Below are 27,134 nucleotides of genomic sequence, written 5' to 3' on the forward strand. Positions count from 1 at the left end.
TGAGACAGGGAGGGGGTTTCCTGGTCCAGGCTGGGCCCAGGGGCTGTTGAGTGACTCGCCATATTCTGTCCTCCCTGCCCTCCACTTGCCCACTATAAAGAGGACACAGGGGCAGGCGCTGCTGATTGTCCTGAGCCTTGGAGCCCTTCTCCAGTGAGGGAAGTGACCTGACGCAGTAGCTCGGAGTGCAGCTAGCTCTAGCTCGGGGCGTGAGTCATCTCACTACTCCTCCCGCACCTCTGTGGGACCCTGGTTTTAGTTCCACTTTACAGCTGCAGAGTTTACTCATGCCCCTGAAGCCACTTGGACCACCTGTGCTTTTCTTATTCTGCTCTCGAGCCCCTGTTAGGGAACAGAGAGCATCACCCCCAGACCCTAGTATATCTATCTAGCTGAAAGCAAGGGGTGTCTGGGGGTGAGGTGGGGAAGAGCTACGGATGGAAATGGGTACCATCCCTTCATATCGGGGGTCCCCTTCAAATGGCAGCCGGGAGGGGTCTTGTGGAAGGAACCCCTGGATTGGGTGTTGGCCCTGAACCCCCAGCCCAGTCAGTATACCCTGTCCCTTTCCAAGGGGCTTGACACCAGGGTAAGATCCTAGCCATCGGCTGGGGGGTATCTGTCTCCTTCCCTTTGTCTCCCCCAAATTCATCAGGAGGCAGCTTTGGAGGTCCCCAGTCCTAGGACAGTGTGTATTCCTACAGGTGTGTGTGTGTGTGTGTGTGTGTGTGTGTGTGTGTGTGAAAGTGGGTCATGGTCTGGATTCCAGAGAATATTTTTCCTGGCAGGCCCCTGTGGGGGTGGGGGGAGGCAGGGGCCTGGGCAGCTGAGCAGGCAGAGGCCAGCAGGCTGGGTGGTGACAGGGCCGGGGCGCTCTGCCAGTGCCTCCCAGGTATTGGGGGAAGGAGAGGGGCTGCCACTGTGGGCACTGACTGGGCAGGGACTACCCTCCTTCATTTTTTATTTATTTACTTTTAAAAATATACATTTTTATTGATTTCAGAGAGGAAGGGAGAGCGAGATAGAAACATCAATGATGAGAGGGAATCATCGATTGGCTGCCTCCTGCACGCCCCCTACTGGGGGATCAAGCCCGCAACCCAAGCATGTGCCCTTGACCGGAATCGAACCTGGGACCCTTCAGTCCACAGGCTGACGCTCTATCCACTGAGCCAAACCAGCTAGGACAAGGACTACCCTCTTTTAGTTTTCCTGGTGGGCTATATGTGTTGGGGTTTTGCACCTGGAGTCTGGGCTGGGCTGTGGGATAGGCCTCGGTTGGGCTGGGGGCTAAGCTTAGATCAGCCATCCCTTTGCTTCCAGACTTCCAGCTGGCCTTCTTCCCAGAACAGTGGCTCTCCTATCACTTCACTTACTGTTGTGCCACTGGGGATGCCTTCGGCTCCCCCTGACAGGGAAGCACCCTGTATTAGAAGGTGATTACCTCCCAAATTACCCCTGGGCCTCTGGTTGAAGTGGGCCAGGGTAGGGAGCCATGGTATCCCAACCTCCCAGCTTCTTTTTCTCCCTGTCCCCTCCTCCAAGGTGTCCCAGGGAAATGGAGTGGCAGGAACACACATTTGGAAAGGCACTGCCTTGGGGGAAATTCCTTGGCAGATGGCCAAGAGCCAGCCCTGTGCTGGTCACCTTCAAACAGCTCCCTGGGCCCTCCCCTGGCTTCTGGCCTTCCCTGAGGGCTTAGCAGTGTCTCCCGTGACTTCTGGGAAATGGGGCAGAACCCGGCTGGTCGGGTCACCCAGGCAGCCTGGATTCTGGGGTCCTGGAAGCTGGACTCCCGGTCAGTGCAGATCCCAGGGCCAGATTTCGATCCCAGGTGCATGGCTTTGGCCCAGGTCACCATTGCTGAGGAGGAGTTCCCTTCTGTTGCCTCCTTTCCCCTCCCTCCCGATCCCGTCCATTGGCCTTCCTGGATTGGCCTGTGTGTGAAAGTGGGTCATGGTCTGGGTCTCTCGGCTTTGCTGGAGTCTTCCCTGTCACGGACCCTCCCCCGTGTTGTAGCTGTGGCTGGGCACAGTGAAGCCCCACCTGCGCCCACACACAGAAAGCTCCCGTGTGTGTCTCCCAGCCCCCTTGGTTGAGGTTCAGAGCCGCTGTGCCCAGCATCTAACATCCGGGTGCTTAGAGGTGCCAGGTGCTGCGCTGCGGGCTTTGCAGGTGATTTCTCATTGAATCCCCGACAGTCCCAGGAGGAACCGATCTGGAAACGGCTCAGCCGTGTGGTCCCTGACCAAGGCCACACATATCCAGTCAGCGGGGCGCTCCGATGTCCACTATGGGGGTTCCCCTTCCAAGGCTTTAAGCAGAGCCCTTCAGGGCCTCAGAGAGAGAGAGCTGCTGGGTGCTCTCCCGGGTGAGGGCTGGGAGAAGGGTGAGGGAGGGAGGAAGGGTGCAGGAGTGGTGGATAGAACTAGAGCACCCACTCCTACCCTCTGGTTGGGGGTCCCACAGGAAGTGGGAGGTGTCAGAGCTGGAGCCCCTGGGGTGGGAGTTGGGAATGCCTGGGGGTTCAGGGCCAGGCCCTCCTCCTCCTCTTCTCCAGGCCTTGTCAATGCTGAGGAACTGCCCCTCGTGTTGAACAGCGGTCTCTTAGCAACCCTGGTCCAGCTTCGCACAAGCAATGAGGCTACTCCAGCTTGGGGGCCGCAGGAGTGGTCTGGGGGGTGGAGCTGACCTTTGGGGACAGCTTAGCACTACTATCGCTGGCCTCTTCCCCACTCACCCTACACATCTGCTCTTCTCCCCATCCTTACAGCTCCAATGACTGATTGGGGGGGGGGGCGGTAAAAAGGGGGAGCGTGTCATTAGCTGCCGGAGCTGTGACCTGCGATGTCCCCAGCTCACCTGGTGGAGCTGGAGTGCTCCCTCCCAGGGCCTGAGCCCCCGTCCTGAAGTCCTGTGTCTGACGGGTGTCCGCCCTCTGCCTCTGTCCCCAGTTCTGGCATAAAGCATGCTTCCATTGCGAGACCTGCAAGATGACACTCAACATGAAGAACTACAAGGGCTACGAGAAGAAGCCCTACTGCAACGCGTGAGTCCTGCCTGGGGCAGGGGGCTGGGCGGGTCCCCGGGCGGATCCCCGGACTCCCTTCCTCATTCTTCCTTCTGTGCTCACAACCACAAGGGGACGTCGCCGAGCGCGTCCATGCTCTCTGCTTGATTAGTGTCAGTCCCGTGTCACCTTCACCACAGCCGGATGAAGTAAGGGCTCTTATTCCCATTTCACAGAGAAGGAAACTGAGGCTCGGGGAAGGGAAGGGACTTCCTCGAGATGACATGTCTGGGGAGAGGCTAGTTCAAACCCAGTCAAATGAGTATGTTTCTCCCACTGCCCCCGGCTGGGAGGGTGGGATCCAGAGGGAAAAGCGAGCGGCCCTGTTTTTGCCCGTCTGTGTTCTCTGCTTCTCCTTTCCTCCTCTCTCTCCTCAGAATAGCCGTTGACTTGTCTCCCTCTCTCTGTCTGCCGCCTGCTAGAGCCTGGGCACTAATTCTTTGGGGGCTCCTGGCCGAGCCCTTCCTGGTGGGGCAGCCGGAAGGGGTGGCCTGGCTCCGGGCAGAGCTCTTCCCTGTCTGGTGAGGAGGCGGTGGAGACCTCCAGTCTTCTCCAACGGTGTGGGCTGGGACTCTGCTCCCTCTGCCCTGGGACCTGCAGCCTGGCCTGCTGCGGGGAGCGGGGGGAGGGGAGGGTCCCTCATCCCATGCTGCTCCAGAGAGTGCAACACCTTCCGTCTTCAGGGAGACCTTGTGTGGGTAACAGGTGCAAACTGCGGGGTCTAGGGCGCATGCGGCACCTCACAGCCACCTGCCAGGTAGGGGTTTTAGAAGGTCACGTCCCTTCACGTAGGTGGCAAGATCAGTATTCAAAACAGTTCAGCAAAACTCTGACTTGAGTCCAGTTTTTCTTTTAAAATTCCTGGTCAGGAGGCTCTTTGCAGCTGAAGTTTACCCAGGAGGGGAGCTTTGGGACTTGTCTAAGTGGGGTTGGGGTCTTAAACCCTCCCTTTTTTTTTTTTTTTTCATTTTAAGTTTTTAATGAAAGTTGTATATAAGATTACTTTATTCCTGCATCTTCTCAATTGTTTCTTCCTTGTATTTTCCCTTTTCCTTTCCTACTTGGCGAGATTTGGCTTTACGTTCAAGGATCTTTTTGCGGTCTTTGTCCAGCTTTAGTCTGGTGATCACCGCCTCGCTGGGGTGAGTGCCCCCATGAACAGTTGTACCGTTAGCTTTCTCCCGTTGTACTCGTTCAGTGTAGATGACATATTTCTTCCTGTGAACCGGGGCTACTTTGCCAATTTGCTGCCCTTTGTAATGTCCTCGAACAACCTGAACTTCACCATCCTTGCGGATGGGCATGGACCGAACATTGTACTTCGGCCTCAGCTCTTTGGAGAGAGGAGACGACATCATCTTCCTTCGAATGTGGGAAGGTGCATTGAAATGCCTTTTACGGTTCTTGCTCCGAACCGGTCAGGAGTCACAAAGGGATTGAACTTCATTTTGGCCGCTGGCCCTCCTACGGTGGCCGCCTTAGACCCCTTTGGAAGGCTGCCTCTCTCTCCCTTTATGCACCCCCAGTGCCCTGCTAATTCCACAGCCTCCTCTCCTTGGTGTTCTTTTCACTCATTAGGTGAGTATGGCCTGCCCGCTGCGGCATTCTAACCTGTGCCAGGTGCCGGGAAGACAGATTCCTGATAAAATCTTACACTCAAGAAACAACATGTGTGTCCTCCCTCCTGGGAGGGCTCCGGGCTCGGGGCACGGGGAAGGCCGCCTGGGTCCCCCTCTCTTCCCTCAGCTGCGCCTTCTCTTCTATTAACTTACTCTGGCCCTCTCCCCCCAGCCTCCCCCCTCTCCCCCTCCAGGGAAATGGGACATTCCTCGAATTCTTAAGGACTCACACAAGCCCTGATTCTCTGCCACTTCCTCCCTCTGTTGGGGAGTGGGGTGGGGTTCAGCAAAGCCAGAGGCTGGGGCAAGTTTTAACCCCTTGATTGCTGGACCACCTCAGGCCGGATTCTGGGCACTGAGGCTCCCCTGGGGGCAGCTTCTGACCCTCAGCCTCTCCAGGCAGCCCCGTGGGCGGCAGGGACCGGGGCTTCTCTGCGGCTCTTCCCTCAGACCGCAGTAGCCTAGAATTCAGGGAGCGTTGGGAGTTGGAGAAAGAAATCAGAGGCGTGTCCTTGTTTCCTCTGTATTTCCTCAGCCTAGTGCCACAGTCCCAGCTTACGTTTCCCCCTCTCTTCTGGGGAGGCTGCCGTAAAGGGGGGGAGGGGCTCCTTGCATCGGTGGGGGGCTCCCGAGGAGGCGGAGGACTAAACGCCCCTCCTTGCTTGGATGCTGCTTCCAAGCTGCCTCGGCAGGTCTGTCTCCTGGCCTCTAGCCAGAGCAGCGGCTGACCCCTCTCCGTTCCCCCAGCCTTTACAGCCTGGGCCTATGCCGGGCCCAGTTGACCTTTGGCCCCGCTGGGATGTTACCTGGGAAGGAGAAGACATGGTGGGGGCTTTGTGGTCCAGCTGTGTTTTGCCGCAGCGCAGTAGCACCTTGCCCGAGGCGTTCGCACTCCTCAGCCAGCTTCTGCCGAGCAGTTGTCTGTGCCAGCGATCCAGACAGGGGAATTCCAGGATAAACCAGATGCAGGCCTGGCCTGCCAGAGCTCCCTGTAGACCTGCCCGAGCCTCGGTTTCCCCAGGGTTCAAGCTTCCTACCCTGGGACCAGACACCAAAGGCTCCTGAGGACCTGCCCTGTGCCAGGCACCGTGCTGGGTGTTCACTCTCCTTCCTTCCTGTTTTCTTCCTGCCTCTGGCCCCATCCTCCAGGGACACCCAGGTTCCGAATCCTGGGGTGTCCAGGGTGAAGCTCTGCCCTTTGCTTTGTGGACCAGGCCTGGCTGGCTTCCTTCTCAGCAGCACCTCCCGCTCAGAAGCCAGAGAGGCAGGTGGTCTCTCCTGGCACGCTGCCAGGGAGTTGGGCCCACCCAGTGAGTGAGTGTGAGGCCTCCGAGGTTCTGCCCGGCTCTGGCTCGTCCCTCGGCCAGGATCTTGCAGGGGGGGGATGGTCAAGACAGAAGAAGACTGTCTGTCTTTTCCCAGAGGCACCTCAAGTCTAATTTAAGTTCTGGAAAGGGACTGCGAGCAGCAGAAAGGCCTCTTCTATTCCTCTCCTTGCTTTAGGGTGAGGTATGGGGGAGCCTACAGGCCAGAGCTCCCAGCTGGGCTGCTGGGCGGTGGCGCACCCCTATGGACATGCACTCACACATGTGCCTGGTGTGTATCCAGACGCACGCGCTGCCGGACGTGTGGCTGGGGAGAAAAGCCAGGGAGGTCGACTGGATAGGGTGTGTTCGTGTTCACGCTTCCCAGGCCGCGGCCGCCCCGGCGTTGCTGTGCTGTGGGCAAGGCAGAGGCGTGCATGCCAGGTTTTGCACAACAGCCAGCGGCGGGAAGGCCCGTTAATTGAATTCTTTCTTGACGTGTCTAGGTAGGTGGGGTGCGTCTGCTCCATTTTGGTTAGAGGGATCGTTACACCCTTGATGCTTTGTTTTCTAAGCTACATTTTCTGAAAGGTGGCAGATCTGTCCCCACTACAAACCTGCTGCTTTGTTTTCAGGCAAATAGTCTAAGAGTCTGGAGGGCAGGGGCAGGGGCAGGGTGGGGGTTGGGGAGAAATGTGCTGTTCTCTCTTCCTTGGGGGCATGACTCATGGAGGCTGCAGACCGGGGGTGAAGTTGCAGGCCGAGAGGGGAACGAACCAGCTTTTGGGGTGTCAAGGGGGGGAGTAGACATGGGCTGGGGAAGGAGGAGGGGTGCTCCATTGTATCCTTCCCCTCTTCACGGACTGCAGATATCTGGGCCCATCCTTCCGTGTCCTTGAGCTGTGGGGTGAGGGGCTGAGCAGGATGCAGATGTGCCTGGTTCTGGGGAACAAGGGGCTGTGGCCCTCGCCTCCCACCAGGCCTCAGGGAGTGGGGCGGGCCTGTGTGGGACTCCAAGTGTCGGATTCTAGCGGACTCTCAACTCCCAGCTGCTCTTAGGGGAGGGGGCAGTAGCGGGAAATCGAGGTCCGTGGCGTGGGGCTTTCCCATCTCCCCAGAATTTTCTGCCTCTGACTGAGCCAAACGGGATCAGATGTCTTAGGGAGCCAGGTTAGCGCCAGGAGTGGGAAGGGTTTGTGTGGTGTGTGTTTGGGACAGGGAGACATTCTCAAAGGGGCATCCACAGCGGCCAAATGCAGCCTCTGGGCAGCCCCGGCCCCTCACTCTCACCCCCAAATCCTTGCGCTCAGAGACGCCACGGCCTCCAGGAAGCTCAGGGTTCCTCATACTCCCATTTCATAGATGAGGAAAGCGAGGCCCCGTGTTTCCAACCCTTGGCCAACTTGGCAGAATCATTCCTTTCTATGTATTGCCATCAGGGGCAGGAGCTGGCTTTGATTTTACGGTTCGTCTCCAGCCCCTGAGGGCTGGTAAGTTCTTCTTCATGTCTAGCCTTGATCTTCTTGGCTGCTCGTTTTTTTCTCCTCTGGCCAGACAATGCCTCCTTGTTGCTTCCTATCCCCACCACTTCAGCCCAGAGGCCTGGGGGACTGGTGAGAAACTGGGTTAGCGGGGAGCCCTCCCTGCCGCCCCTGGGCAGTGTTCCCAGCTGGGGATCAGCGGCTCCTTCCAGAGGCAGGATGTCGGGACTGGTGTTTTACCCCCCCCCCCCCTTTTGGTAAAACCAAAGCCTCCTTGTTGCTTTTTGTTGATGTATTTTTGTTCCTCTTTGAACAAAAAGCTGTGGTTTTGAATGAGTCTGAGGCTGGAAGAGGCGAGGGTGCGTGCAGAAGGGGGCGCGGGTCAGTGTTAGCTCTGCCTCTGGAACACACAGCTCATGGCAGGCCTGGGCGTGGGGCGGTGCCCGCCAAGCGGTCCCTGTCCCTAGGAGGCCCGGGGCCGGAGCCCAGCCGCCTCGCAGCATCCTCCCTGTCCTCACAGGTGGCTCAGAGGTCCTCAGGCATAACCCCGCTCCGGGGCAGGCCCCGGGTCCTGCATCCCTGCAGGCCATTGTTTGGCCTCAGACACCCTCTTTAGAAAAGGAGAAGGTGGCTCCTGACTGGTGGAGACCGAGAGACCCCAGAGGGTCTCTCATCATGGCCACGCTTGGGAACAGGTTGGGTTTGAAAGACGAATTCCTTTGTTCTCCACCCACCCTGCCAAGCACCTCTCTCCCCAGAGGCCTGAGAGCGGGGGCTGGACGGGTCCCCCTGAGAGAGAGAGACGCCCGCTGGCCCTTTGCTGGCCGGGTAGCTGTGGTGGAGGGGAGAAGGCACTGGGCGGTGCTCCTGGACTCGGAGCCTCCGTTTCTTTATTTTAAAAAAAAATAAAATATTTTATTGATTTTTTACAGAGAGGAAGGGAGAGGGACAGAGAGTTAGAAACATCGATGAGAGAGAAACATCGATCAGCTGCCTCCTGCACACCCCCTACTGGGGATGTGCCCGCAACCAAGGTACATGCCCTTGACCGGAATCGAACCTGGGACCCTTCAGTCCGCAGACCGATGCTCTATCCACTGAACCAAACTGGTTTCGGCAGAGCCTCCGTTTCTTTCCCTGTGAAATGGGCACATGGATCACACTGACGTTTCTAGTCCGTGGCCTTGTGGCAGGTTTCAAGAGGGCATGTGCACGGGACACAGTCCATCCGGAAATGGCTTCGTGTGCCTGTCGGTTCTCTGGGAGGCTTAGCTGCCTGATTTCCCTGCCCCGTCCCTGTTCTTGCCCTCATGGATGCAAGATCCCGTCCCCTGTCCCCCAGACTCCCTGTCCCTGAGCCTCTCTCCCTCCGAGCAGCCGATCCTGCCACCGAGGGCGGGGAGGGCCCTGCGGAGGGCCGCCGCTGGGAACGAGCAGCAGGGAGGCTGGCCACGAGGGGACAAAGAGCAGCTGTGCTCTGGACCCCGCTCTGGGCCGGGTGAGGACGCCTGGCTCTCCCCATGCTGGCCCCTTGTTCCCTCGTCTGGTGGTGGGGCTGGGGTTCCAGTGGGGTCACTCGCTGGGGCCGGGGGGGGGGGGGGGGGCCCTCTTTCTGCCTCGGTGCCCACAATGGCATACACACACATCCATTCATCTCGACTGGGATGTGCGGGTAGTGGGGTGGGCGGAGCTTCAACCTGAGGACGGAGAGGGAGGGAAAAGGTAAAATTCCCAGCAATTGCTTCTGGAAGGAGGTCAGAGGAGCCCTTTCCAGGGCAGCCATGCTGGCGGGGGAGGGGCGCAGCTCTGCTGCTGCTGTGTCCACCCCTGGAAACCTGTCCTCCTCGCCTCACTGTCTGCAGACAGTTTCCTGGCGTTGTCCTCAGGGGTCCTCCGCAGCTGAGGACACCCTAGCTGCCTGTCTCCTCCCCACCCCCACAGACCCTCTCTCTCTGTCTGCTCTCCCCGCTCTCCTGCCTGGAGCTGAGGATGAGGTTGCCATGGGAACCTGAAGCGCAGTGAGCAGGGGAAGGGAAAGGCAGGGTTGTCAAGCCAGGGCTGGGGGCTGTGGGGAGGGGACACAGTTGACCCAGCAGGGGGAGGAGAGCCCGAACTGCATGTCTGCCCGCCTTCCTCTGGCCTGGGGTTGGGTTTAGGAGGCGGGGGTAAGAGACGGGAGGCTCTGCACTCCTCTTAAACCCGGTTCATCTGATGCAGGATGAAAATCCCTTCCCCTCCCTTCCCTTCCCCGGCCACAGTAAACCGAGTCCACATCTAGGCTGGTTACCCCTTCCCTTCCCATGGGGTTATCGTTCTGGCTTTGGGAGGACTGATATCTGGGGGTCATATGACTCCAAAGAGGGAATGAAACACCCGCCCACCCCAACCCCACCCACAGGTTCTTGCTGCATATTGGGGGGGGGCGGGGGGGGTGGTCCTGAGACCCTGGTGGAGTGCAGGAGGTGTGAGTGTGGCCTGCAGTGCGCCCTGTCCTGGGTGGACCTGCTGGCCCCCGTGTCCAGGAGACGCGGGTCAGGCTCATCCATACGCTTACGGTGTGTGAGGAATGCAGTGAGTGGAGGAGCCTGGGAACTGCGGGTGGGGTGCGTGTCAGGTGCGTGTCTGGCTGTCCTTGGGCCACCGGAACCAGCACTCCGCTTTACCTGTGTGCACGCAGGCCAGTGGGAACCCCGGCTCTGCAGACTGGCTCCGGTGCACACGTGTTTGCCCTCTGCCAAGGCTGCCGGCTCCCCTTCCCCACCCAGTGCTGACCAGTGCCATCTTCTGAGGGTTAACCCTTCACGTGGTGGGCCCAGAGCCCCCCTGGAGTCTCCTTGGTCCCCCTGCTTTAGGACCTCGCCTCCCCGCCACAGGAGTCTGTCCTTACAGATGCTCTCCTCACCGCCACCCCACCCCCTGGTGCCTTCGCTATGGCTCTTCCTTGCCGGGAGGGTCGTCTCTGAAACTCTCCCTCTGAGGACCTCAGGGCCAGCCAGTTCTGCTGGAGAGCTGAGTTGGACCCCTCGTGCTGTTCTCTTCCGAGCCTCTGGGAGCAGAGTCCCGGGGGCCCCTCCCTGTCCCTGGAGCTGCTCGGGAATTTTGAATGGCGCTCCTCGGCTGTGGGTGGCCCTGGTTCCGTGGACCTGGGCCAAGCCCGGTGACTGGACCCGCAGCCGTGGCCCCACATTCATCCGCAGGCCGTGCCAGCTGCAGGCACCTGTGTTTACTCCTCAGTCTCCTCTCTTTCCTCCCTCTGCTGGGGCAGCTGCGGGCCTGGGCTGACCCGGGAGGCAGGAGCCAGGCTGGGCAGTGGAGGCCTGGGGTGGGGACACAGCTAGAATCACTCAGATGGTGAAACTAGCCCAGAGGGAACAAGGACTTGCCAGTCCACCCAGCGAGCCCGTGGCAGGGCCAGAGGCCAGCACGGGGCCCCATCCCCTTGGGCCCCCTCCAGACTCCCAACTCCTGCTCTTCACTGAGGGAAGTCACGTGTTCGCCAGTAGCTCTGGTTCAGGGTGGGGCGGGCGGCTGGAGAGCACGCCAGGTTCGGTGAGGACACAGGGACCGGAGGGCTGCTCACGTCCAGCTCTAGGGCGTGTCAGCCGACCGGGGTGGAACATGCCTGCAAGGGGGCAATCCTCCTCTTCCCCGGGGACAGCCTGTGAATCAGGGACCTGCCCTGCCCGGAGTTGCAGCTGTGCTGGGGTGTGGCCACTCGGGGCTGAAAATGGCCAGATCTCAGCTTCTGCTGAGAGAAGCCACCCGCCATTCCCTGAAATAGTTGGGGCCCATGCCGATCCCCACCGGTTTCACATTCCAGCACTTGTACACACACCACCGGGACCGGACTGCCTCCCCCTCCGCTGGTGTGCTGGGGACTTGGTGATGCCCTAGTGGGATGTGGGAGACCCGGGTTCTCGTCCCGGCCCAGCTTCAGTGCTTGGTGTGATGTTGGTTTATTCAACAAATAGTACCACTCAGGTACTATTCTAGGAGCTTGGGGTCCGTCAATGACCAAAAGGGATAAAAAACCACCCCCTCACCTCACGGAGAAGTAGCGGAGAGAGAAGACTATAAGCCCATGTGATAAGTAAGTTAATTATCAGGTCACCTAAGGGCACTGTGTCCTCCTGGGGAAGTGAGGGGGTTGGGCCAGGTGGTCGGAGAGGCCCCTGCGGATTGGCTGCAAGGTCTTCCCTGGCTCCTGCTCCCTCCACGCCAGCCCCCTTTCTGGGGGACGGGACTCTGGTCTGTCAGGTGCCCGGAGACCGAAGGGTTTGGCTCAGCGTGCTGGGTCCGGGGCAGAGTGTCTGGGTGCCAGTCTGGAGACCAGCCTTGTGCCTTGTGCCACATTCTCGAACCTTTCTGAGCCTCGGTTCAGCCATCTGTCAAGAGGGGGACAGCAGGGTGCGTGTGAGAGTTGGATGAACGAAGGCACGCGTGCCTTTAGCACAGGGCGAACGTGGACCGCGGTGGCCCCTTTTCTGGTGTCAGGCTGACCTCTCACCTCTCCTCCGTTAAGTTGGCCCTTGTTGCCGAAACCGGTTTGGCTCAGTGGATAGAGCGTCGGTCTCCGGACTGAAAGGTCCCAGGTTCAATTCCGGTCAAGGGCATGTGCATTGGTTGCGGGCACGTCCCCAGTGGGGGATGTGCAGGAGGCAGCTGGTCGATGTTTCTCTCATCGATGTTTCTAACTCTCTATCCCTCTCCCTTCCTCTCTGTGAAAAATCAATAAAATATATTAAAAAAAAAAAAAAAGTTGGCCCTTGTTGGCCATTTGAAACACCACTCCGGATGTGTGCACTTTCTCTCACCGCCTCTTCTTCCTCCTCCAGGAAGCCCCCTGGATAGGCACGTCCCTTTCCCCTTCATTTCTGGCTCCGTATCCCTCCTGACCTTCCTCTCCTTCATTGGCCTCCATTTCTGCTTTTAGCTGAAAGCTTTGTCCTGACCCCATCCTTATCTTCGCCCCATGCTGGCCCAGCGCCCTTGACTTCCCTGGTTGGTAGACTCTTAAGGCAGGGATTATCCCCAAACAGGGGTGGTCTGGAACCCTCAGGGTGTCCCTACGGCCTCCCTTTGGCTCAGGACCGTTCTCCATGGCCCGCCAGCCACTCAAGCCTATTGTGTCTCCCAGTTCCGCTCAGGCTGAGTCTGAGCGACCCTGGCCGCCCTCTGCGTGGCTGGTGGACACTGGTCCTGCGCCCGGGGCAGGGGCGGGCCTGCCCGGGGGTCCGAGGCAGTTGCCAGGAGAGAGTCGGGTCTGTGAGAAGCCCAGAGGTTCCTGCCCTTTCCCCAGAGTGACCTCCACTTGTTCTTTCCTGTCCTGCAGACACTACCCCAAGCAGTCCTTCACCATGGTGGCCGACACCCCTGAAAACCTCCGCCTCAAGCAACAGAGCGAGCTGCAGAGTCAGGTGAGGGGCGGGCTGGCGCCGGGGCCTGGTGGGGAGCGGGGGCTGTCGCAACCCCTGCATTTGTCAAGGGCTCCTTCCCCTCGGGTTACTCAGCAAGGCCAAGGTGCTGAAATCCTGGCACTTGCCTCGCCTCCCTGCCCCCAGCGCTGTACCCAGTTACTTCACATTTCCTGGCTTGGTCAAAGGAGTCGGGGAGAGCACGCCCCCTCCTTACCTGAAGCGGGTTGGAGGGGTGTCGGTGTCTGATTCTTTCTGCTCTGGGAAATTTCACGTGGGGCCCCCCGAAGCCCACCTCCTCTAGGCAGCTGCTCCCCTCTTCCTCCTCCCCACTCACCCCCACTCTCAAAGGAGGGAACTCACCTCTCCAGGCCCATGCCAGTCTGAGATGACACAGCCCAGCCTCCGTAGCCATGTCCCGATGGTCCTCTCTCATCATTCATGTTTGTCTCTCTCCCTCTCCCTTCCTCTCTGAAATCAGTAAAAATATATTAAAAAGAAACAAAGAGAGAGAGGCAGCCAGAACCCTGAGGAACCTGGAGGAAGAAGCGTGGGCCCCCGGGGAGGCGGGGAAAGGTGCCGGTCCGGAGGTGTGGGCGTGTGTGCACACACTCAGGTGCAGGCAGGGGACACACACACATCCATGCTCTCAGGAGGAGAAATTCAAACCGCACTAATTCCCCAGCCTTTGTTGGTCTCTCAAAAAGCTTGGCTACGGGTCTTTTTTTTTGTCTCTGGAATCCAATCCCTGAAGGGAACCCCTTGCTCCCCAGAGGCCCTCCTGAGTCATCTGGGTTCCAGGCCTCCTGACTCTCGGGCAGGCTGGGGCAATCATGAGATCAACCATCACTCTGCGGTAGGTCCTCACCGAGAGCCAGGCCCTGACCTCCTCTAATCCTCACAACCAGCTGATGGAGGGACTCCTGCTCTCCCCATTGTACAGATGGGAACACTGAGGTTTGGAGAGGCCAGGCTACTTGCCCAGATGCAGATTTCAAGCCCTTTGCGCAGAGCAGTTCCGTAGCCTGCTGTGGCCCCCAGCCCCATGCTCTCAGCCCGCAGGACGCACCAGAAGGGACTGGGGACTTGTTAGAAGGCACCCAAGGGGCTGGATCGGGCCCAGGAATCTGTGTTTTGACCGCCCTGGTGCTTCAGGTGAAAGCTTTTGGTCTCACAGACATAATTTGAGAGGCTTAGAGCTGGGCTGGGGATCCGGTGGAGCTGAGAGACCTGAGCTCACCCTCTTTCTGCTGTGACGAGCAGGCGAGAGCCCTGGGCGGGCGTTAGGGCGTGGCATTGGGAGCCTAGCTCTAACCTCCTATGGTTGGGCTCCTGAGGGGCTGGGACTGGGGCTGGGGTAGGCAGAGGGTGGCGGCAGGACCTGCCCCCTTTGCAGGCCCCTCCCCTTCCCCCAGCTGTGTGGTGGGAGCTGGCTGCTGGCCTCCCCTGTTTTGTTTTTTTTCTTTCCCGGTAAAACGGGGACAGCAAACCCCAGTTGCCTACAGGTCGGGGGCTGGGCCTGCTGCTCTGAGGCTTGGAAGGGCTGAGCTGGCCTGGCCGGGGGTGGTGACAGGTCTGGTTCCTGTGGCCGCGGTGGGGGCAGGGCCTGCTCTAGCCGCCTGTGTCTGGCGGGAAGGGAAGTGGGAGCCTCCTCTGCCTGCCCTGCCCCACCCCACAGGGCATCAGCTGGGCTCTCTCCAGGGCCCCTTCCTGGGCTGGCATCTGTGTGTCTCAGCCCTTCTCTGTCTCCGGGAAGCTGCCTGTGCTATTTCGACTTTGTTTTCCCATCTCCAGATTGGCTCCCCAAATGGTTCTTTGGGTGTCTGGGCCACCTGGAGCCTTCCCTGCGGGGGGAGGAACCACAGAGCCGACCAGAAATGACCCTCTGGGTGGTCCAGACCAGGCTGGGCGGAGGCTGGGAACTGGCAGCTCTCCCAACCCCCACCCCAGGCTGAAGGGAGGCAACATCTTTGGGGTCGGGCTGAGCTGGGGGGGGGGGTCTGTGTAGCCCCCTGAGCCCAGGCAGAAGTGCAGAGAGAAGGTCTCTTTCATTTTCCCCCTCATTGTCATACCTCCAGGGTGCAATACAGCCTGGGACTTGCCCAGGGGGACAGGAGAGCCCCAGGCCTGCCCTGGAGCAGGGCCCCCTACTCCCTTCTGTTGGATCTAGTGACCTCAGACAGCATATCTGTGTCCTGAGCCGATGGCCAGGAGGTCCCACTATTAGCTACTGTGACCCTGGGCAAGTTGTGTAAAGACTCCCAGCCTGAGCGCCTTATCTGTAAAATGGGGGCTACATCGTCTCTCTCCAAAGGTTGCTGTGAGGATGTTGGTATACAGCAGGCATTTGGAACAGCTCTGGTATACAGTCAGCACTCCATAGCGGTTTGCATTCCTATTGTCCTGGGAAGGAGAGGGAATGGAACTCGGGCGTGATGCGTCCGAGGCACAGACCGTGACCTGCTGCCTGCTCCCCGCGCCGACCTTTCTCATCAGGTCTCCTCCTCTTCGGTGTGTGTCTAATTTCAAACCTGACTTCTTTTCTTGTTAGAGGGGAGTGGGTTACCTAGGACGTGGGCCCAGCACGTAGTAGGCACCAAATAAGTGGTAAAATGGTTGGTATTGTATTTTTTTCGATGACGTTTTTAAAGCCCTGATCTTTCCTCTTACGTTTGGGCGCCTGTTTGGAAAGTTTGTGTCTCCGTCCAGTTCATTCATCATTTACTCAACAGATGTTTCTTGGTACCTGCTGTGTGCGGGGTAAGTGATGAACAGGCTAGATCCTGGGAGGAGACTGCACACATCCTCATAGGGAAAGCAGACTGGCATCGCTGGTGGTTGTCTGGGCTCGAGGAGCCTCAGCATCCGGCCTGGCCCTGCCTTGGGGGTTTCCAGGGTGCGAGGCCCAGGCGCCCCCCAGGCAGAGGGTCGTCCAGTCACAGCACTTAGTCCCCTGACCCTCCCCGCCGTGGGGCTGAGAGAGACCCTGGTCCCATCCTGGTGAGCCGTCCGTCCCAGATGCAGGTGAACACGCCTGCTTGGGGGATAAGGAGCCTGAGGAGGGACTCCAGGCAGGGGTCTCCCCCCACTCCCGGCTCCCCCCTTTTTACCTGTCTCCCACTCCAGCACCTCACAGCCTTTCAGAGAACCTTCCCCACCTCCATTCTCCGTAGGCACGGCCACAGGTACTTAAACATGGTCACCCATGCCCTAGCCGGTTTGGCTCAGTGGATAGAGCATCGGCCTGCGGACTCAAGGGTCCCAGGTTCGATTCCGGTCAAGGGCACATGCCTGGGTTGCAGGCTCGGTCCAACGTGCAGGAGGCAGCCAATCAATGATTCCTTCTCATCATTGATGTTTCTATCTCTCTCTTCCTCTCCTTTCCTCTCTGAAATCAATAAAACTATATAAAAAAAAAAAATGGTCACCCGTTCCAGAGCGGGGAGGGCTTTTGGAAATCAGCGAACTAGGCTCTTGAGAGGGGGACACGCAGCCAAGTGGTGCTGAGCCCAGGCCCCTGCCTTTTCTCAGCGTGGACTCCATCCCAGCCCTGCCCGCTCTGGACCCCCTGTGCCAGGAGTGAGTGAATGACCCTTCCCCAGCAGGGAGGGGAGGCAGTTCCCGAGCCTGGGAACTCGCTGATGTCACCGCACTGTCGCCATGGCAATTATTCCCCGGGATTAGGGGCCTGGCCCTGGCCAGCCCAGGAAGCAGAGGAAGGAGTGGGAACTGGCATTTGTTCAGCTCTTGGGCATGGACCGCACTTTCACAACTGCCCTTCCCCGTGTGGGGTGAGCCCCGCCGCGCGCTCCACCACGTGCTGGCTGCTGTAGAGCAACTGTCTACCATCTGCACCCTTCATCGGGATGGGTGGTGTTATTCCCTCTCACAGATTTGTAAACTGAGGCCCAAAAGGTTACGTCATTTGCCCAAGGTCACTTGGCAGATGGAGACTGAGCCTGTGCCGGTTACCAGCTCCCTCTGGCACTTTGCCTGGGGGATGGGAAGCCCCCCGCCCCCGTCCCCCGCCGCTCCCCATGATTCCTATGACAACCCTTTTGCAGGCGAGGAAACCAAAGCCAGAGGCCTTGCATTTGGGGCTTCTGTATCCAGAGCTGCATTTTTCTGGCTCTCAGTGCCTTACCTGCCCTGCTGCCCGCTTCTCAGAGGGCTCCCCTCCCCACCCCAACTGAGACGCACCGTGCTGGCCCAGGTCTTCCCGGGTGGGCTGAGGCTGGGCAGTCTGGGCCCATGGGGTGGGCTGGTACCTTTGTCATTGTTAATTTTTCTGTCCAGGCCTTTGTTTTCAGCCTGGATCAAAACAAAGGAATTTCTGGAACCTTTTAGGAAGAAGCCCATGGACGGATGAGCTGGGGCGCCAGGGGACAAACCAGGACGCCTGACCTGGGGGGGGCGGGCAGGGTGCAGAGGAACTGACAGGTGGGGCCGTGGCTGCAAACATGTGTGTGGTCGGTTGGGTCCTAGTGCAGCTCGGCACTGTGGCCAGACGGTCCCCTGCCTGGGAGCTGCCTGAGCTTGTCACCCTGGAGACGGCCAGGGTCCTGGGCCTCCTGTCCTGGGCTGACCTTCCAGGACAGGGCAGCCCCCGTGGAGGAAGTCCAGGCAGCTGGTGGGGTTTGGAGCAGCTGGCTGCCGAGGTGCACAGCGAAGTCCCTGGAAGCCAAGGAGCAGTTCTCCGCGGCCTGGGCATTTTCAGCCTCCATTCTGCTCTTTAAAGCCCCCAGGGGAGGACAAGAGACTCCTCATGATTTCAGTGCCTTGAGCGTTTGGGAAGTCCTTCCTGCTGTCTGACTTGAGTCCCTCTCTTGGAGGATCCCTGGGATTCTCAGAAGAGGAGGGCAGGGGTGGGGCGGTAGGGTTCTTCCCCAGAGCGTGGCGCCCTGTTGTGAAGTGCTGTCTGTCCCCCAACAATTTCATCGTTTCCTGTGGCGCTGACCTCAGGAGCCGGCTCCAGGCAGCCGCCAGAGCCTCTCAAAGGCTCATTGATCGAGTCTTCCGAGTGGCTGTCTCCCTGCCCTCCTTTCTGGGCACCAACTTTGTCCCTTGGCACAGCCCTCACTTAACTGGTCACTCAAAAACTCCCCTGGGCTCTCGCCGGGCAGGGCCACATCCTGGCGAGGGTGAGGGCGGGCGGGGGCAGGCTGTGGAGCTCTGGGAAGAGCCTTCTTCCGATAGCTTTCTGGGAGGAGGGGCGGGCGGTGACGGGTCAGGGGTCAGGCAGATGAGGCTTTGCATTTTGGTGGCTCCCGACTTTTGCTGCTAAGCTGTGTGACCTTGGGCATGGACTGTGTGTCTCTGTGGCTCAGGTTCCTTACTTAAAACGGAGCTAATAGCCCTGGCCAGTGTTCTCAGTGGTTGGAGCATCGTCCATGCACTGAAGGGTCGTGGGTTCGATTCCTGGCCAAGGGCATGTACCTGGGTTGCAGGTTCGATCCCCAGCCCCGGTTGGGGCGTGTGTGGTAGGCAACCAATTGATGTGTGTCTCTCACATCAATGTTTCCTCTCTCTCTCTCTCTCTCTCTCTCTCTCTCCTCTCTCTCTCTCTCTCTCTCCTTCCCTCCCTCCCATTCCTTCTCTCCCTTTGCTCTCTAAAAGTCAATGGGAAAAAAATATCCTCAGGTGAGGATTAACAACAACAACAAAAATGGAGCTAATAATAGTATATGGTCAGATTTAAATGAGGCACTTGGCACTCAGAATGCACTGAATATGTATTGACGGATTGTCATTCTTATTTTAATATCTTTTAGTTAAGACTTCTGCTTTGAGTTGGGAGGGGAGGTGGATGTCACCACAGGGGGAGTTCTGGTCAGGATCTCCCTCCGAGCTGGTTGCTAGCTCAGGTGGCCACAGGCCGGGTCCCTTTCTGCCCCCCCGCCCGGCTTGACTAGCCCCTCTCCCGTGTCCAGGTGCGCTACAAGGAGGAGTTCGAGAAGAACAAGGGCAAGGGCTTCAGCGTGGTGGCAGACACCCCGGAACTCCAGAGGATCAAGAAGACCCAGGACCAGATCAGTAATGTAAGCGCCCCTGCCCCTGTGGGGCACCCCCCCCCCCCCGCCCTTCCTGAGTGGGGCCCTTGGGCGGGCCTGCGGACGGCTGCTGGAGCAGAGGGAAAGGAAGGGAAGGGTTTGGGGTACAGATACCTTTTCTCTGTGTACCCCAGACTCTCCCTCTGCCCACAGAGCAGAAATGGACTATACTTTGGGGAGGGTGCAGGGAGGGCCTATGTTTAGCTCAGTCATCCCCGCCTCTGTGAAGTTCCGTGGGCTTTTTCCTGGCTGGTGGGTGTTAGGGTCCAGAGTGGCTGCTTTGTCTGAGCACAAAGGTCAAGACTTCAGAACGGGGTGGCAGGGATGGGAGGGGCCAGCCTCCGTGTCTGCCTTTGGGTGCTGACATTGCAGTCATTTCCGCCCTCCCTCCGCTTCCTCCCCCACCGTGGCTTGCTCTTCCTTCCTGTGTAAAAACCCCAGCCATCGGGCCCGCTGGCCCTGCACCCCCGGGCCCGGGCCCTCCTGGGCCCAGGAAGGTCAGCAGTATGTGCTGTGGCCAGGCGGGGTGTGGAGAGTGGGCGGTGGATGGCCGGGCCCCCTGGGACCTGTGGCCAGGGAACAGGCCTCAGTTTCCTGCTCGGCTGAGCCATAGACCTGCAGCCTGTGCGGTTAGGGCTTGTGGGGAGGCCGTCTCGGGGGGCTTTGGGCATGTGGGGGTGGGACGCTGCTGTGAGCCTCAGCACGGAATCTGGGCTGCAGCCCTGTGCATGGGGTGTTGGGGCACAGAGCTGCAGGAAGTGCCCGGTCAGCTGGGCCAGGAGAGCCTACAAGTGAAGGGCTGGGCCAGTGGCTGTCTGCGTGTCTGGAGCGGGAAGGGGTCGGCGCGCTGCCCCGTGACACTCCGGGCTGAGGGGCTGGCGGGAGAGGCTGTGGAGGACCTGGGTTTCAGGTGGCCCAGCCGGCACCCACCCCTGGGCTCCCATCCCTCTCCCCGGCCTCGTTGTCAGGGCGCTCTTAGAGCTCGGCTGGGCTCCAACAGGGGCTCAGGTGGCTTTCAGGAGCCAGGGCCCACGCCTCGAGGAACAGCCGTACCCAAGACCATGGCTTTCAAACTTCGACTGCAGACTACCACCTGGAATACATTTCGCACCGTGACCCCTTCCCCAAACCGGCCTGCTTATTTAGTTAGAGGGAAAACAGAATCGAAACTTTCATGAGAGAGTCCTCCCTGCTGGAGGGCCTTCAGGTACTTTCTATTGTATTTTGTAAAGATGCTAGTTGCAGACTTCACTGAATGGGTTCCGCAACTAGGTCGTTGACCTGCAGTTTGAAATTCGAGGCTTGGGGGAAAGGAGGGCTTCCCTTGGACTAGGAAGGCGTGCCTCACGGGGCTTGAATCCCACGCCCTCCCCCCAGAAAAGCTGTCTCAGTTGCTTCTTTACACGTCAGGGCCTGGCCAGAGGTAAAGAAGAGGGAAAGAGGGGGTGCAGCTCAGAGCGCACCAGGGGAAAGCTGGAGGGAGGTGTGTGTGTGGGGGGGAAGTAACGGGGAAGAGCAGGAATGGCTCACAAAGCGGGGATCTTTTTTTTTTTTTTTTTAATGATACATTTTATCTTATATGTTCTTTTCTTTTAAAATATATTTTTATTGATTTTAGAGAGGAAGTTAGAAGGAGAGAGAAACATCCATGATGAGAGAGAATCATTGGTCGGCTGCCTCCTGCACGCCCCACACTGGGGATGGAGCCCACAACCGGGCATGTGCCCTGATTGGGAATCGAACCCTGAACTCCTGGTTCATAGGTCGATGCTCAACTACTGAGCCACGCTGGCCGGGCAAAGCTGGAATCTCAACTTTTTTTTTTTTCCTTTTTAATATATCTTTTTTTTTTTTTTTTTTTTTTTTTTTTTTTTTTTTTTTTTTAATTTCTTTATTGATTAAGGTGTCACATATTTGTCCTCATCCCCCCATTCCCATCCCACCCCTCTCCCCACGCATGCCCCAATCCCCTGTTGAACTTAACCGTTGGATAGGCTTATATGCATGCATACAGGTCCTTTGGTTGAACTCTCCCCCTCCCCCCCACCCTCCCCCTACCCTCCCCTATCCTCCCTCTGAGGCCCGATAGTCCGATCGATGCCTCCTTGCTTCTGGTTCTGTTCTTGTTCCTCAGTCTATGTTGTTCATCATTTCCCCTAGATGAGCGAGATCATATGTCACTAGATATATACTAATAAGAACTGAATGTGAGACGAGCAATAATAGTTATGCTGACAGGCGAATGAATCAATCTGTAGCGAGCTTACCCCTGGACCAACAGTTCTTTTGAGACCCAATTTCAATGTCCAGTAGTTCCTTATGTGTACATGTCAGCACTGACCCCTCAGTTCTGGATGGTGGACAAATGGTGGTAATGGAGGTCCGACTCCCTCTGGTTTGGTCTCGGCCGAACCCAGGGGCACGGCGTCACCCGGACTAAGGGGCACGTGGCCTCACCCATACCCAAGGGGCGCGTGGTCTCAATCGGGCCTGGGACCCAGCCTCACCCGGATGGATCCAGGGGCGCACGGCCTCATCCGGACCCAGGATCTGGCTTCACCCGTACCCAGGGACGCTTGGCCTCTCCCAGACCCAGGGCCACTTGGGCTCACCCGGGCCTAGGTGTACGAGGCCTCACCCGGATCCAGGGACACATGGTCGCACCCGGAACCAGGGACACTTGGCCTCTCCCAGACCCAGGGCCACTTGGGCTCACCCGGGCCTAGGTGTACGAGGCCTCACCCGTATCCAGGGACACATGGTCTCACCTGGACCCAGGGACGCTTGGCCTCTCCCAGACCCAGGGCCACTTGGGCTCACCCGGGCCTAGGTGCACGAGGCCTCATCCGGATCCAGGGACACATGGTCTCACCCGGACCCAGGGACACTTGGCCTCTCCCAGACCCAGGGCCACTTGGGCTCACCCGGGCCTAGGTGCACGCGGCCTCACCCGGATCCAGGGACCCATGGTCTCACCCGGACCCAGGGATGCTTGGCCTCTCCCAGACCCAGGGCCACTTGGGCTCACCCGGGCCTAGGTGCACGAGGCCTCACCCGGATCCAGGGACACATGGTCTCACCCGGACCCAGGAACGCTTGGCCTCTCCCAGACCCAGGGCCACTTGGGCTCACCCGGGCCTAGGTGCACGAGGCCTCATCCGGATCCAGGGACACATGGTCGCACCCGGACCCAGGGACGCTTGGCCTCTCCCAGACCCAGGGCCACTTGGGCTCACCCGGGCCTAGGTGCACGCGGCCTCACCCGGATCCAGGGACACATGGTCTCACCCGGACCCAGGGATGCTTGGCCTCTCCCAGACCCAGGGCCACTTGGGCTCACCCGGGCCTAGGTGCACGAGGCCTCACCCGGATCCAGGGACACATGGTCTCACCCGGACCCAGGGACGCTTGGCCTCTCCCAGACCCAGGGCCACTTGGGCTCACCCGGGCCTAGGTGCACGAGGCCTCAACCGGATCCAGGGACACATGGTCGCACCCGGACCCAGGGACGCTTGGCCTCTCCCAGACCCAGGGCCACTTGGGCTCACCCGGGCCTAGGTGCACGCGGCCTCACCCGGATCCAGGGACCCATGGTCTCACCCGGACCCAGGGATGCTTGGCCTCTCCCAGACCCAGGGCCACTTGGGCTCACCCGGGCCTAGGTGCACGAGGCCTCACCCGGATCCAGGGACACATGGTCTCACCCGGACCCAGGGACGCTTGGCCTCTCCCAGACCCAGGGCCACTTGGGCTCACCCGGGCCTAGGTGCACGAGGCCTCATCCGGATCCAGGGACACATGGTCGCACCCGGAACCAGGGACGCTTGGCCTCTCCCAGCCCCAGGGCCACTTGGGCTCACCCGGGCCTAGGTGCACGCGGCCTCACCCGGATCCAGGGACACATGGTCTCACCCGGACCCAGGGACGCTTGGCCTCTCCCAGACCCAGGGCCACTTGGGCTCACCCGGGCCTAGGTGCACGAGGCCTCATCCGGATCCAGGGACACATGGTCGCACCCGGACCCAGGGACGCTTGGCCTCTCCCAGACCCAGGGCCACTTGGGCTCACCCGGGCCTAGGTGCACGCGTCCTCACCCGGCTCCAGGGACACATGGTCTCACCCGGACCCAGGGATGCTTGGCCTCTCCCAGACCCAGGGCCACTTGGGCTCACCCGGGCCTAGGTGCACGAGGCCTCACCCGGATCCAGGGACACATGGTCTCACCCGGACCCAGGGACGCTTGGCCTCTCCCAGACCCAGGGCCACTTGGGCTCACCCGGGCCTAGGTGCACGAGGCCTCATCCAGATCCAGGGACACATGGTCGCACCCGGACCCAGGGACGCTTGGCCTCTCCCAGACCCAGGGCCACTTGGGCTCACCCGGGCCTAGGTGCACGCGGCCTCACCCGGATCCAGGGACACATGGTCTCACCCGGACCCAGGGATGCTTGGCCTCTCCCAGACCCAGGGCCACTTGGGCTCACCCGGGCCTAGGTGCACGAGGCCTCACCCGGATCCAGGGACACATGGTCTCACCCGGACCCAGGGACGCTTGGCCTCTCCCAGACCCAGGGCTACTTGGGCTCACCCGGGCCTAGGTGCACGAGGCCTCATCCGGATCCAGGGACACATGGTCGCACCCGGACCCAGGGACGCTTGGCCTCTCCCAGACCCAGGGCCACTTGGGCTCACCCGGGCCTAGGTGTACGCGGCCTCACCCGTATCCAGGGACACATGGTCTCACCCGGACCCAGGGATGCTTGGCCTCTCCCAGACCCAGGGCCACTTGGGCTCACCCGGGCCTAGGTGCACGAGGCCTCATCCGGATCCAGGGACACATGGTCTCGCCCGGACCTAGGGGTGCGTGGCCTCTCTCAAACCCAGGGGCACGTGGCCTCACCTGGACCTAGGTGCACGAAGCCACCCGGACCCAGGGGCGCGTTACCTCTCTCAGACCCCTGGTCGCGTGGTCTCACCCGGATCCAGGGGCTCACGGCCTCTCCCGTACTCGGGACCCAGCCTTACCCGGATCCAGGGGCCCACGGCCTCACCCGGACCCAGGGTTCAGATTCGCCCGGACCCATGGGCACATGGCCTCACCCGAACCCGGAATCCAGCTTCACCTGGACCCAGGGGCGCGTGGCCTCACCCAAACCCAGGGGCGTGAGGCCTCACCTAGACCCAGATGCGTGTGACCACATCTGAGCCCAGAGGCTCGCAGGCTCGCCTGGACTCGGGTCTCAGCGGGGTTTCGTCTTCTTGATCCCAATTCCTGTTGGTCAATTCCCTCTCAGCAATTCCTTCGGTCATTTTCTCAGAGCTCCAGGGCGGCTGCCGCAGAACTCGTTGGGCGGCGGGCTCGGCAAGGCTCCGGTGTGCCCGGTGCTGGCGGTGGGCTGGTCCGGTGTCGCTGCGTCGGCCCTTGGGTCTGCAACGGTGGCCAGTCGCTGAGCGTGCGCACCTGGCCACTTCGGGGCATTGAGATTCTTGAAGGACTCAGAGGTCAGCAAGCACGGAGTCTCCCACCCCATGTCTCCCAGGGGCTCGTCTGTCCGTGCTCGGCAGCGAGTGGAGCCGTCCCCTCAGCCGGAGACCCCCGGGGGAACTGCGCCGAGCACGTTCCAGGCCACCATTATGTCGCCTGAGCCATAGTTCTTAAAGTGTGGACTTTGGGTCACCAGCATCAGCATCATCCTGCGTACCCCTCTCTTTTATTCTAGTTGTAGAGCATCCGCTCAGCCAGCCCCCCGGTCTTTCTGGCTGGTGTCTGCTCTGCTCTCCCGTCATAGTCTCAATATTGTTGTGGTAGGCAACGATCAGGCTGCCGCCCTATGTCTCCATCTTGGTCCTCCTTTGTACAGTTAAGTCTTGATTGTTGTTGGTGTCACTGGGAGGAATTGTCCTCCAGGCCAATTGGCCGTGAGGACCCTCTTTGTCCATATAGGAAGAGTTGCTGTGCAGGAGACATGTTTGTGGGCCGGGTCTTGATGCAGCAATGCCTTGGCGCTCACTGAGCCTGCCTCTAGAATGCCTCCCTTATGCAAGTGATTGAAATCTGGTGTCATCTCCCACCAACCACTAGATGCCCTCGTTTCTGGGTCTCCAATGCAGTGTGGGTCAGCCACTACCTGAGGCACTCAGCAGGAAAAAGCTTCTGCTCAGCTTGGCTGGGGCGGAGCTACAGGGTGGAGCCTACAACCTTGGCTTCCTGTCAGCCCCGCCCTATGAGGCTCCTGTGTCTGTGTCCCTCTGTATTCCTTGCAAACACCTCTGAGAGAAACGCGCCCTGGAGTTTCGCCCACTGCCAAACAGTCCAGTCCCTCCCCTAATGAATCTGGACTCCCAGATTCTCGCCTGGAACTGGGTTTCAGTGCAGTTGGAACTGGGTCTCAGCGCAGTCTGGCATCCCTGTCTCCTTCCCAGCAGGGCCACCCAGTGGCGCAGGCAAAAGTCCGTCCTCTGCGCACCTTCCGGTGCGCGCGTCTGGAGCCGCCGCTTCTCTGTGCCTCCGCCACCACAGCCCAAATTCATTCCCCCAGCGTGCGCCTGGCTTCCCAGGGTTTCGCCCGGAACTGGGGTTCAGTGCAGTCGGAACTGGGGTTCAGCACGGTCCTGAGCTTATGTCTCCTTCCCGCTAGGGCAGTTCAGTGGCGCAGGCAACAGTCCGTCCTTTGCGCCCCTTCCCGTGCGCGCCTCTGGAGCTCTGCCTTCCCCCGCTCCTCTGTGCCTGCGCCTCACAGCCCAGATTCATTCCCCCAGCCTGCGCCTGGCTTCCCAGGGTTTCGCCCGGAACTGGCGCTCAGTGCAGTCGGAGCCGGCGCTTAGTGCACTCCGGAGCCTTTATCTCCTTCCTGCCAGTGAACGCCGGCCAGGCCGTCAGCCGCCCGCTCCTCTCCGGCTCCATCCTCCCCGCAGGCGCGCGCGCTCGTGTCTCCGCCAGTTTCTCCATACCTCAGGCTTTTACGGCTCCCCCGATTGTCCCCGTGGCCCTCTCCTTCCCCCCAGCTGTGGGCATTTCAGTCCGCCAGCTCTCCTGTGGTTCTGGACGATGTCCATTCTGACCTCTAGTTGTGCCTTTGAAATTGTTGTGCCCGGCTGCAGGTTAGGTGTTTCACCTATGCCGCCATCTTGGCTTCTCTTTATTGATTTCAGAGAGGAAGGGAGAGGGAAAGAGTTAGAAACTTCAGTGATGAGAGAGAATCATTGGTTGGCTGCCTCCTGCATGTCCCCTACTGGGGATCAAGCCCACAACCCAGGCATGTGCCCTTGGCAGGAATCGAACCTGGGGCCCTTCAGTCTGCAGGCCGATGCTCTATCCACTGAGCCAAACCAGCTAGGGCTGGAATCTTGATTCTTAAGCCTCTTTGGCTTTTCATTGTGAAGACTCTTGTCCCCTGTCTATAACCCTAATCTCCGAATACCTTCACTCATTGCTTCTAGCCTGTGGGTTTGAGCCAGATATGTGTGTGTGTGTGTGGGGGGGGCGGGGTGGTGGCGGGGGGTGGTGATGACAAGCAAACCCAGTCATTTCTGCCTCCCTTTCTGGAAGGCTTCCAGAATATTCCACATCCAGACTATGGTACCTGCTCTTCTTCCCTCCCCCACTCACCAGTTATTGGAGGTGTTACTGTCCCAGGAGTCCTGGTAATAGAACTCACTGTGGCCAAGACATTCACACCTAAGCAGATAACTATCTTATCATTAACCACAGGGCTGCAATTAGCTGATTGTCCTCTGCTCTGAGTGGGGGAGATGAATTGAACCTGACCTGGTTCTGCTTTTGCAGCTTTAGCTGGGACGTGTGAGTTGTGACCACAAAGCTGGAAGACTTGGTTTTGGTGAATGCAATTAGAGTCTGTCAAATGTGGGCCTAGAATCATTGGGAAAGGTTTATTGGAAATGCAGGCTCGCAGCCCTCCTCCCTAGTCTGCCTGAATCAGTCTCTCTGGGGGGGGGGGGCAGAGACCAGCATTTAAGAAAATCCTTACTGGAGGATATTTTTTCCGTTGATTTTTGGAGAGGGAGAGAGAGGGGAAAAAAACCCATATTGATGTGAAAGAGACATATGGATTGGTTGTCTCCCAAACATACCCCAACAGGGGCCGGGGATCAAACCTGCAGCCCAGGTATGTGGGCTGGGCAGGCCTTGCTGAGCCTCGGTTTCCTCATCTGTAAAAACGGGACCACAGACCCTAC

At 59.4% G+C, this 27,134-nt stretch overlaps 1 protein-coding gene and 1 pseudogene across 2 annotated transcripts in view; one reads left to right on the forward strand and one right to left on the reverse strand.

Annotated features, from left to right (window-relative positions):
• LASP1 (LIM and SH3 protein 1) overlaps window positions 1-27,134 on the forward strand; it is a 47,253-nt gene that overhangs the window by 4,878 nt on the left and 15,241 nt on the right. The window contains exons 2-4 of one of the 2 annotated variants that reach the window (XM_008153790.3): window positions 2,955-3,049; window positions 12,807-12,891; window positions 18,819-18,926. In XM_008153790.3, coding sequence (XP_008152012.1) covers window positions 2,955-3,049; window positions 12,807-12,891; window positions 18,819-18,926 — 288 coding nt within the window. Of the gene's footprint in view, window positions 1-2,954; window positions 3,050-12,806; window positions 12,892-18,818; window positions 18,927-27,134 lie in introns of those variants that run through there. The other variant, XM_008153791.3, reaches the window with a different exon arrangement.
• Window positions 4,026-4,523, reverse strand: LOC103297125 (60S ribosomal protein L26-like; annotated as a pseudogene).

Source organism: Eptesicus fuscus, chromosome 20 (genome assembly GCF_027574615.1).
Source record: "Eptesicus fuscus isolate TK198812 chromosome 20, DD_ASM_mEF_20220401, whole genome shotgun sequence".
Lineage (NCBI taxonomy): Eukaryota > Metazoa > Chordata > Mammalia > Chiroptera > Vespertilionidae > Eptesicus > Eptesicus fuscus.